Genomic DNA, 12,640 nt, shown 5'->3' on the forward strand with positions numbered 1-12,640 from the left:
CAATTGCTCATTCACAGTCAGTTTCAATAGCCGAGAATTAATAATCCAAAGCATAATGTCTCCGAATGCTGTTTGTACTACTACAATTTTTACTAAAGTCTGGTTCCTGAAACACTCATCAACAAATACCTGTTTGCTTCCTTTTAAAAGTATTCAAATATGCTTTTTTTAAATATAGCTCACTATACTCAACAGAAGTTATGTTGTTATAATTATTTTACCTAAACATCTTTTGCATAACTATGACATTTTTCCTAAAACAGAACTAGAATAAAATCTTAAATGAGGAGGTTTGAATTAAATGCACAGGCTTAGCTCAATGTTCCACTATCTCCTATATAAAAATTTTTAGAAATCTGAAAAATATAGAAAAGAATTTGATAGAACAAATGTCTGACTACCCACCACTCAGAATTGATGATTGTTACACTTTATGTTATTTGCTTGTGATCTAAGAAATGTGGTGTTAATGCACCTGGGTGGAAACAAAATGAAATTTGAGCTTCAGTGGCCAAAAGAACGCTTTGGATTGGTCAATGCTTTAATTTATAAGCTCTGGTATTGTATCTCAGAATAAATTGTGCCATTTTGGAGGTCAATAAATCATGTTTCCCAGGAAACAGAGCTCTGCAGCAACCCACCTTTGGGGGAAATGCCAATGGATGCTAAAATGTCTGGGTTTCCAGAAGCCTCCAAGAGCCATGGTTGTTATTCTGGTCATTTTCTCCTAATAAGAGAGTTCCTTGCTCCAAAACCTCCTCTGATTAGGCCATCATCCACATTCCTTGCTTTCTTCAAGTGTGTTCGCTCTCGAGCAAGTTGTTTTGCTGAAATTGTAATCCATAAATGTTTAAAATTTGATTATTTAAATTAGGAGTTTCCTTTAACGTAAAAGAAAAAAAGGTTGTTAGAGTACAATGGGAATCTGCTTTCAGAAACAAATGAGCACCAAACATGGCCGATCAAGGAGTCCTTTATGAGAACGTACAAGATCCCACTCAACTTTAGTAAGAAATCTTGCTCAGTTAAACATCTCCACGATTGACGGCAAAATGTACATGTGACGATGATGCATCTTAAAATGACTCCCACTTACGCTCACCTCAGAAAGTAAATATACATTGTCTTGTTTTTAATATCAAAGACTATAAGAATTATGAGGAAAAATTGCTTAAATCAATTAAAGAATACATAACTTCACAGAAGAAACAAAGCATAGTACCTTTGAATTTAGTTTTAAAGCACTACTTGATTTTGAACCATTTGGAAGAAGAAAAAGAGAATCTGAATTCAGTATAATATTCCTCTGCTTAGAAAACTGATGTTTGTATTACCTAAGATAAAGTTCAAACACTTTAGCATGTCTACAAAGGCCTTTTGTGATGCGCCAAGACTTGTGTTGCTCAGTCTGTGAACCACTTACTAACTCATATTCTCCAGACACCATTCATCTCCTGCCCCCTTCCTTGCCGAACTCCAGCTCTTCCGAAGGGGGAGATGGTGCCTTGGTCCCTTTTGTCACTCCTTCCCCTCCACCACTTCACCATTATGGTAATTACACATTCTTAGTAAATTATTAGTATGCCAATACTAATTAGTATGTTATGGTAATTATTAAATGTACAGTCACTTTTTTTGCTTATTTATTTTTACAAATTAAAAAAGAAATGTGAAGTGTGAAGATGAGCAAAAGGATCAGAAGATTTAGAAAATCATACAGATTCGGCTTCTGTCTTCTCAGCCCTTCCATGTTTGGCCGTTCCCTACACTTCCACCAAAGCTTCCTTGACTCTCCTCGGTGTACATGGTCTTTCCCTCTTCTGAACGTATTTTTTCATTTGGCAAATCAACATGTATCGCTTGCCTTGTAATGTCTCTTCATGGCTTACACTGCCATTTTAACATTAGACCATATTATGCGTAATAGAGAATAGGGAAAATTGGAGAACAGAAAATAATTTAAAATTACTTATGAAATCCAACCCAATGCAATCACTATTGGCGTTGGTGTACTTCTTTACAGTTGTTTTTTTCTAGGTATGTGTTTCATTTCCTTTTGTCATAGACATTATTATTATAACTTATTGGATTCAAACTGTGATTGAATCTCATATTTTCTATTCCCAATTAGACAGAACGTGAAAGGAGATACTAAGAATTGGAATGATTTTCATATGATTTGCCTTAGATGACTCTGACAAACAGTAGGGGTTCGATAAGTGTTTATTTTGTTCACTTCTCATTCCTCAACTTCATAGCCATGGATTCAGGAAGTGCTGTGCTTTCTGCAAAATAATGATAGTGAGCAAAGAGTTGTTCTGGAAGGCAACTGGGAGGGTTGTCGCTCCGTACCTGGCATCTCTCAGAGCTCCCCACATCAGGGGTTCTTAAGGGAGTCCTGGGTTTTTTCTCCTTATGGGTCTCTGGCACTATTTATTATCACCGTGATAGCGCCAGTGACAGGTGACATCAACGGAGTTCCCAGAAACAGGTTTCTAAATGACAGATAAAAGCTGGAGCAAAACAGTGACATTTATTCTCAAAACTGGAAACATGGGCCCATATTGCTTTTGTATAGTATGACTGATGTTGATACTTGTATCTACCTGAAAGACGCAGGTAGTGTGAGATGTGTTGCTCGTGGATTCAGGGCCATATGAAAACGCTTGGGATCTTCAGCTTCCCATCAGCCTAGGTCAATATTTATATTGGCTGATGGAATAATATGTTATTTTGAGTAATATTCCTTGTGCTGCTCTGTCTATCACCAAAGGGTTCATGTTGGCCTCTAAATTCATTTTCACAAAACTCTCACTCAATTATTTAAAGAGAGGACCCTAGAATGGCTTCCTGATAAAATGGCACTTTAAACATATAACAAAGTTTTGCTTAGGCTCAGGGAAAAAGCAAAAATCTATACCTCATTCCCTAGGGTGCCTCTCTCATGAACTCATACCCCCCCGCACACCTCCAGGGGGTTAGTTAGCATTGCTCCTTTAGGGTGAAAACAGATGATGATAGAAAAAAGCTCATAAATTTTGTTGAACAATTTCCAAGCAATACCAAGAGACAAGTTGTGGCTCTAATGACATTCTTGCAGGGAAATTGGACTTTCCTGGAAGAATAAAAAACAAGTCAAGAAGCTATATTTTCATCCTTATTCACTCTCTGAGCTTATGGATCAAAACATATCTTCTGTTTGTAGGTGAGCACTCCGCACAAGGAAAAGCCAAGAACTGACAGCTTGATGAACCCTCCCCACACCTGGGCAATAAATACGTACGTTTTTTTTTTTTTTTTAATTTCATTCACTGAGATGCTCATTAGTATCTGCTTTGTTAGAGTGCTGCAGTTTAGATTATTTCAAAAGACTTTTACAAGCTGAAAAGCTAATGGATTGTGTCAGTGAAACCATCATTGTCTATCTGTCTAAAAACAAACTCCAAGAATTTTCCGGAGAAATGCTTATATTGGGGGCTGTGGAAGATTCTTCCAGTTGCTTGCCTACCTCAGAAATGACACAGTTACTCTGCCTGTTGGTCATGTTTTCATATAAATGAAGTTTGCCTTTACCTGGTCGGTGTCTTCACACTAACAGTGGCAGTTAGACAGGGTTCTATGGCTAACGGAGGACCCAGAATGACAATACTTACAAATTTTCAGTTCCCTGCAGGAAAAAGATATGAGACAGCAGCTGAACTGAAGTAAGGATATGCATCACAGCCAAAGGCTGTTTCAGGGCAAGGGGTTCAGAGAAGGCGGGAAGGAGGTCCACCTATCCTCGCTCTGTAAAGACTATACCAGGATATACATTCTCTGTGGGTGCAAGAACCGTGGATATGTACACGCAGCACCTCAAACAAGGTGATCCAAGAAAGTAGTCTCAGCTGGGGTTTCCTCTACCCAGCTGGGCGCAGGGGTATATTGTTGCTGTATAACTAGCTGAGGGACAGAGCCCGACAGTGTCTCTATGAGAACAGATGCAAATGAACAATCTCATTACAGCAATTGTGAATCAATAAGTAATTGAAACCTCCCAAAACTATGGTTACGAGCAACACTGTTCTTCTGCATGTCCTCTGTTTTGACCAGGAATCAGTGCAACGTGGACACATTTCTTATTTCAGTAAAACAGCTCAGGCCAGGTTCTTGCATTGTGGAATTAACCCTCTTAGTTTAGCATGGGATTGTCTTTTGCTTTCCCAGAATTGGGTAAGGAGGTCTTCTGATTTTGATTTAGTTTTCACAAGAAGCATTGATTAAGTGCCCTCACAATTAGCGTTTGATGCTTTTTAGAAACTGCAGAAGAATTTACCCTTTGTCAACTAAGAGTAAAAAAGCAAAAAAAAAACACAAATAAATATGCATATGTCCAGAATTGACCTGACCACCCTGGTAGGGACTCTGGGTAGTGTCCAGAGGGAGGAATGTTATTGTTGTGTCCAGTCCCTATGCCTCCTACCCAGCCACTAATACAGTGCTGTTACAGACGCGTAGAGAGGGCTTGTTGAGTACATGATGCTTGCCATGCTTCTCTGGCCAGTAGCAGGAGAGGGAGACAGAGCAGTGCCATCCAGATGTGACCACCAGGATCACAATCATATCCCTTTCTAGCCAGCAAAGGTGCATTAGAATGAGAGGAATCGGAGAGTCTGCCTATCCTTTTGCTATGGACACTTTTAGATGCAAAGTTTGAAAAGTTGAGAAATTTGAGAAGTTCGTTGAGGCAGGTGGTCCAAACCTACCCAGGGCATGGAAAACTTCCTCTATACCTGCTATGGTTTCTTGGCAACCTTGTGGCTAGTAAAAAGATGCTTTCTAAATTATCAAAATGCTTAACTCTTAGTGACTAATCATCCAACATGGAGGAAGACAAAGTCTTCTTTTCAGTCAGAAAGAAAAACTATACAGAGATAAGGAGTATTGGAGACCCAAACAAGCTCGACAAAATAAATTATTGTACTGTATGGGGACTAACATAATGTAATAAAAAAACATTAAAAAATAAATAAATAAATTATTGTCCAGTTCCCTTTCCTTCCCATTTTTTGTACTTTAAAAAATATGCCTAGCCTTTAATTTCATGTCTTTTAATTTGCAGAGATAAGTAGCTTTTGTTGCTCTTCTGTGTAATTTTGAAATTATGTAACAATGTTCTGAAGAGTAAAGATGGGAAAGTAAAGGGAAGAAAGAAGTTTGACATGTCAATTCTACTATTCATCTTACTTTTTTCAGTATATTTCTCTTGGCAATCATTGTACTTTGAATGTAGTAACCAGTAAGTAATGACTTTATTAGGCTATTGATGAGAAATCAGATATCAACTCAGAGATTCAGAATAAATAGGAATATAGTCATCAGAGCTAGAAGATTTGGGAATGGAATTTGAGAAGTCTGGTTCTGTATGCAACAGAAAACACTAACGTGGAAAGTTCACAATGTTAAAAGCTTTCATCTCAAAATCAAATTCCGTAATAGTTTAACGCTTGCTGCTTCATATATTGATCCTCTATTTTGTGCAAAGCATTATATTTAATGCGATTTGGCAGGGCAGACAAGACTTCCAAAATACTTATGATCTATGATCCTTGCCCTCTGCAAAGCTTTGCCTAGTGGGAACGTGAAATCACATATAAGAAATAAGATAATAATTAGAGAAAAAAAATTAAAAGCTATGTGAGCATGATTGATACTGATTTATCAATTCAAACAGATTCTAAAATCTCTGAGACTTTTATATCAACAAAAGGAAGATTGATAAAGGTTCAAAAATATCCTTTTACTGAAGATGCATTGCTCCATTTAGGGATCATAACTTTTTAAGAATAAGAAAAGGATTATTTTAGCCTAAACTTGCCTGGTATAATTCACTTCGGTCCCAACTATTAGCTGGTACCACCTTCAAAATAGCTATTAATGCAAAAATAATCTGTGTTAAGTTTTGAAGGCGACCAAAGTCAAAGATTAGAAATATATTAGTGATATGCATTTCTATACGGTCTTGTGCTCATTTATAATGCAAATGTGCTGTTATTTTCTTCTGAGATTAATTCTTGCATGAAAAGGAGTGGTAAGGATAACATAGCTAAAGGAATTGATTTGCTATCACAAAGAACTTCTTATAAGGCCAGATTTTCTATGCAAAAATGTGGAGTAGTCAAAGTACATTCTTTTTTTTTTATTGATGCTAATAAATGAATAAATTGATCCATAATGAGGATGGAGGTGGGGACATTAGCTAATAATGTCTATATGGAGAAAGATGTATAAAAAACTAAATACAAAAAAAGAAAAGAGAGAAAGAGCAAAAGAAAAATTATGTGTGTATTATTAAGTAACTGATTAAAAATTTTTTTAAACATAAACAATGTAAGGGACTTCAATGGAAAAGATAGGAATTCTATCACATCATGACTTAAAAAGTCCAAACAAAGAAATTATCATAAAGAAAATTATGAAACAAAAAACAAGTTGGGAAAATGTTTGCTATAAATATGAGACCAATTAACTAATATCTTAAATATACCAAAAAACATCTATACAGATTAGGAAGTCGAAAAATAAGCAAAGGCCAGGAACAGGTTATTCATAGAGAAGGAAATAGAAATGGCAATATAAAATTACAGAAGAGTTACTATAATAATTTAAAAAATGTGAATTAAGACCAAAAAAATTGTAACCTTCAATTTACTTAAACTTTTTTCCTAATTTTTAAAAGTCATACTGGTGAAGCAAAATCAAATGCTGCATTTGAAAGTATAAATTAGGTTAATCTTTCTGAAGAACAGTTTGGTAGTACTTTCACTAAAGGACTTAAAATATTCACAATTGTCGCCTAGTAACTTCACTTCTAGGAAATTTTCATAAGGACATTGTTTGAAATGTGATTAAAGGTTAATATACAAAGAATAGTAGCTAACATTTAGAAATAGTTTACATGTCTAGTGGTATGGAAATTTCAAGAAAATTATGCTTCATCCAATCAATGACATTGTACAACTTAGCAAAAGTAATTCTCAAGACAATTTTTAATTTCATGCAAACATGTCTAAGGTATATGTTAAGTGGGGGAGGGGACAATTTTCAAACTAGACAGAAAGCACTTGATTGTTCCACAACCAATTCCGTACTATAGGAAGGGAGAGAGCTCCTGTAACCCGCTTGCTCCCTCACCAGTAGGCTCTCTCCATTCTATTCCAAGCCTTCTGACAGTTTAAGAAGCAAAAAGAGTTTCAGATCAAGAACCAATTGTCTGGACAGACCAGCGGTTTATATGAAAGTCTCATCCCACAGACCCTCATCAGTATGGAATGTTACCCATTTTCATTTTTCTCCAGATACAATTCAGTCTACTTCTGTCATTTCTCAACGGTACCATGATGATCTAAAAACATCTTCGTAAACTTTCAGAAGAGCTTAACATGTTTTTCAACATTTTTCTTACATTTTAAGACAAAATAGCAGGGGCTAAAAACAAAACATCATGAAAGAGACCTATTTTCTCATCCTAGTTATGGCCTCAAACAAAATTCTTTTTTTTTTAATACGCATTTTTCTTACTATGTTCAGCTAGTCAGCGTACAGCACATCATTGGTTTTTGATGTAGGTTCAATGATTCATTAGTTGCGTATAACACCCAGTGCTCATCACAACACATGCCTAAACAAAATTCTTAATAATGTTGTACACTGGGCTCCACATTTGTAAACTCTAGTACAGGAAGATATTTTCTTTTTTCTTTTTTTTTTTTAAAGATTTTATTTATTTATTCGACAGAGATAGAGACAGCCAGTGAGAGAGGGAACACAAGCAGGGGGAGTGGGAGAGGAAGAAGCAGGCTCATAGCGGAGGAGCCTGATGTGGGGCTCGATCCCATAACGCCGGGATCATGCCCTGAGCCGAAGGCAGATGCTTAACCGCTGTGCCACCCAGGCGCCCCAGGAAGATATTTTCTTTTAAGACCATTTTGATTCTTTGCTTATAAAGTATTGTCAGTGTTAAAGAATGTATTTTGATAGTTTATTATAAAAGTGATCATTTATTCTTTATAAGCATCACAAATTTATAAAATTTTAGAGTTGTGAGACATTCAGTGACCATAAAGTCATGCATTACCATTATTGAGGACAACACACTAAATTTAGAGAGATTAGAACATCGGAGAGGAAGCAAATACCAATATTGGTACATTCAAATTGAAACTTCTAACTAAAGAAAAAATCATTAATGAAGCAAAATCCATCTCTTGAAAAAAGATTATCCATGTGGAGTATACGCTGATGAAAATGTCAGTTTGTTCCCAGTTTACTTGCTGATCCTTGAAAAAAAAATCAACACAGTATTAATCATGAGCATTAGCTTACTCACATAAAGCCAGGTGTTTACCTAGATGGTCTGTGCTACAAACGCTTGACTTCACCTGGGAACTCACCTACAAAAGAGTCTGGGTCAGTTGAACAAAGAGTGACAGACATCCTGCTCTTTGCCAAGTACGGGACCAGGTATAAACAGGGACATGACACGCTGCTGTCCTCAAGAGGTTACAGAAGTGAAGAGAAATACACATAAGGAAGACAATTTTACTTTAATATGGTAAATAATAAGAGAGTGGTATGTAAGTTAGACATGGTACCTTGAATTTAATGGCTAATTGCTTAGAAAAGATGGCATCTGAGCTGAGATTTATAGGATAAGAAACTGCATGTATATGAAAGAAATTAGAAGCAACTGGTTGGCCTAGGGCTGTGCCATGCACATCTGCTGCTAGGTCACTGAGCTGTTGATAATGTTCTATGGTGAGATTAAGTACAGAAACTGAGTATAAGCCTTTAAAAATTGTTATAGCAATCTGATACTGTTGCAATATGCTATTCATGTTATTGTATTTTTTTAAATATCATTTTGCAACTGATTAGAAATTTTTTTAAGAAATCTGGTTCTCACCATCATATTTTGAGATGCAGTGGCCAAAAGGATATAATTCAATGTCAGAGAGGCTGGAAAATGGGGCTGAAGCAGTAGAGAGCACAAGATCATGGGAGGTCTCGTTTTCCACGGTAAATTATCAAGGGCTGCAGAAAGCGAGAATAAAATACTTACTTTTTCTAAGCAAAATAAAATGAGATTCTTTCCTCCTTCATTAATGCCATGCAGAAATTTCCTCATTTGGGGAGACCACCCCCATCCTGCTACGTTGGAGGTAAAATATCCAGGAGATCAGTTCCAAATTGGAGAGAGGGTCTGTTCCGCAGTCATGCCTAAGATCATTGTGCTCCTTCTAGAGCTGTGCCATGCTCTAACATAAACTGGGCCATCTGTCAGTCGCAGATACTCTGAGAAGACATCAGAAATACTCTGTTCTATGATCCTTTCCATAGACTAAAGCTTGACGTGGATATGTGGCCACTCCCCGCTCTCCAAACCACTCCCCACCGTGACAGCCAGGGTCCAGCTTTCCCCCACGTGAGGCAAAAGTGTGACTAACCATCCCTACCGAGGTCTCTGCCTCCACCAATCATGCCATGAAAGAGCAGGGTGCAGGTCTTTACCCCTGGTACCAGGGCCCACCCCACCCAGACTCTTGGGAACTGGCAGTCCTGCCATCGACAGCAGGACAACACCTAACCCCTGTCAGGTCAGGCCACCTCCCCTTTTCCACTTAGGCACAGAAACCTCCAGCTCCTGCTCCTTGTGCGGCCAACAGAGAAAGTTGTTTATGCACTGCAAAGACGAAAACCCCAGTCACAAAACAAAGCCCTGGCTCTCTTTCTCTCCTTGTGAAGGAGAAGTGGAGAGTTGTCTGTTCATGCTTCCCCCTGATAAGCACACAGCAGCAAAGCATAAAAGTTGCCAATAAATGTCTTCATTATTCACATTGTCACCCCAAGCAACAGACCTTGAACTGTGTCCCATTATGATAGGGTAGAGTTAAGGACTTTAATCAGAAGAAGAATATGATGAGATTTGTGCTGAAGACACATCACTGAGTGTTTAATAATGATTAAATCAAGAAGAGTAAGACTGGAAGCAACGAAGCTGAAAAACTGTTGCAATATTCCCTAAGTAAAGGACAAGGGCTTCACCCATTCTGCAGGGACAGTAGACATGGAGGTGAAGAGGCAGAATGGACTAGAGAAATGTCTGGAGGGCAAACTTCTCCAGAGGTCATGATTGATTGAATGTGCACAGTGGGGAATGAGGAAGATTTGGAGTATAGATATGTCCAGCATAAGTTACCGGCATGAGTGCCTGGGTGGACCATGGAGGCTCCAGCAAAGATTAGAATTGTGCAGCCAGAGGGAACAGGTTTGGCAGGCAGTATACATGTTCCAAGACCCCCCGATAGATGCCTGAAACCATGGATAGCACTAAACCCTGTACATACTATGTTTTTTCCTGTACATACATACCTATGGTAAGGTTTAATTTACAAATAAGGCACAGTAAGAGATTAACAACAATAACTAATGCCAAAATAAAACAGTTATAAAAATAAACTTCAGTAAAATTTATGTGAATGAGGCTTCTCTCTCTTTCCAAATACCGTATTGTACTGTACTCACCCTTCTTATGATGACGTGAGAGGATAAAATGCCTGCTTGATGAGATGAAGTGAGATGAGTGACGTATGTGTTGTAACGTAACCTCGGGCTTCTATTGACCTTCTGATCAATAGGTCAGGATGAAGATCGTCAGTTTCCAGACTGAGGTTGACCACAAGTAGCTGAAATCAGGAGAAACAAAACCACAGATGGGGGCAGGGGTAGGGCTACAGAGTGTGTTTCCCTTCAGACATGTTGAGTTTGAAGTGCTTGTGAGACAGTCACCTGATTCCACTGAGTGGAAAAACCTCATCAAGTCACTAACATTTCTTAACAAAAAATGGTCTCTCCAGCATCTCTACTTCTTCTCTTTCTTGGAATCTGAACTTTTTTTTCCTCCCCCACAGGCTTAATCTTCAGCTTCTATGCTCCGGGGATAGGAAGGGAGACTCAATTTGTGGACTCAATCCTGACTTCCAGTCCTGCTCTCCAGTCTGTGCCAGTCGCCTGTCCCAAAAAAGTGATGTCCAGATGACATGCAATAATTTCATAGAATCCAAAAGAAGCCGGGGCCTCTCCTGTCATTTGAGACGTGAAAAAGCACATATAAGCATATTCTTAGGAGATCGAGTTTTAGGAAGGACATTTGTGAGCAGTTAACCTGATATCCCAGGCAGGTGGGTTCATGATGACATGACCTTCCCTTGAGTTTAAAGTTTCCAGAGCCAACGGTTCCTATCCGTGGAGACGATCCTATTTTCTTGGTGTTCTTACATTACCTGATGTTTGTATTTATTGTTTTGTACTATGTTAATGCAGGGACAATTTGCAAGTGTATTATTAAATATTAGGTAGAAATCATGCCATGCCACTTTGTACATAAAGATATTTTATTCATATTTTCATGTGTTACTTTTAATAAATAATTACTATATTCAACTCACTAAAAATATTATAATTTGACTGTGAAAATGGCAGTAGTATTGTCTTCCCATAATTATGACTATTTGGGGGCTGATTATTTGAATATGAGAACTCACTAATAAAAGGCATCTGTAATAAGTGAGAAAGGAACAAAGGATTCACAAATCAGACTCCATGAAAGGGAAGTTAGTTTACCATTTCTTCGATCTTTCTATTTGTAATTCACACTATGTGACAAGGATATAAGGGCATTTATGACGCTCAGTACTACATTCATTAAGATGATAACAGGATTGAGACTTTTCATAATCCATTTGGTTGACAGTGTCTGTGCATTTTAAAATTTTTTTAGAAATGTAATGATTTGTTTGAGCAATCATTGTCAAATCTCCAGCTTGTAGAAACCAACACTTCATAAATACATAATCATGATATTATTTTTCAGTGTATCACTTTCCTAAAAATACCATACGATTATAGCTGCCTCTCCATCAGGAGCAAATTTTTCTGCTGAAAGCTGACTGATCAACCTTGACCACTCCTTGGACACAAGGGATCAAAATGCCATGTTGGTTGAAGTTCTGTGGAAAGCCTTGGAACTAATAAGCTGCCAGTGGCAGACAGCTCTTTAACTTAATGATTACCTAAGCTGCTTTCAATGCTAAATTGTCTTAGTGATGTGAGCGCAGTGCAGTGGAGACAGAATAGTGTATTTAAAACTGCTTTTTAAAATTGCTTTTTTTGCAGTGTATTTCAGAACTTCCAGCTTTACGAATTATATAAATGATCATCTTGGTTTTAGCTTCCTCATGTCTGGATTATTTCTAATCAAGGACACCAAGCAAGCATATCTATATTACTGAATTGCGTCTCTTTGTGGTTCTTTGAGAATAGAGATGGGGGATGTGGGGGCAGAAGGTAGAGAAAAAAGCAAGGATATCCTATACATACACTTCCCTTGAGGGATGCTTTGCCTATGGTCAACTCTAACCTAGAAGCCTTTAAATGGGAACAGCAAAGGCTGGAGCAGGCCAACCACGGAATATTTGTCTCCAGAAGGAAAATATTCCAACACCCCTAGAATGCTGTATTGAGCTCCTCGACAGAAGCCTTGTTACACAGAATGTACTGCAAAGAAACAAACTTTTCTGCAACTTAAATTACTACAAGTGAT

The 12,640-nt window shown here is 37.7% G+C and overlaps 1 protein-coding gene across 2 annotated transcripts in view; it reads left to right on the forward strand.

Moving 5' to 3' along the window:
• EMCN (endomucin) overlaps window positions 1-11,485 on the forward strand; it is a 95,653-nt gene extending 84,168 nt beyond the window's left edge. For both annotated transcript variants that reach the window (XM_002916488.4, XM_019796682.2), the window contains exons 11-12: window positions 3,206-3,279; window positions 10,950-11,485. In XM_002916488.4, coding sequence (XP_002916534.2) covers window positions 3,206-3,240 — 35 coding nt within the window. In that variant the 3' untranslated portion in view covers window positions 3,241-3,279; window positions 10,950-11,485. The remainder of the gene's footprint in view (window positions 1-3,205; window positions 3,280-10,949) is intronic.
• The last annotated feature ends 1,155 nt before the right edge of the window (window positions 11,486-12,640 follow it).

The sequence above is a fragment of the Ailuropoda melanoleuca genome, chromosome 11, assembly GCF_002007445.2.
Source record: "Ailuropoda melanoleuca isolate Jingjing chromosome 11, ASM200744v2, whole genome shotgun sequence".
Classification (NCBI taxonomy): Eukaryota; Metazoa; Chordata; class Mammalia; order Carnivora; family Ursidae; genus Ailuropoda; species Ailuropoda melanoleuca.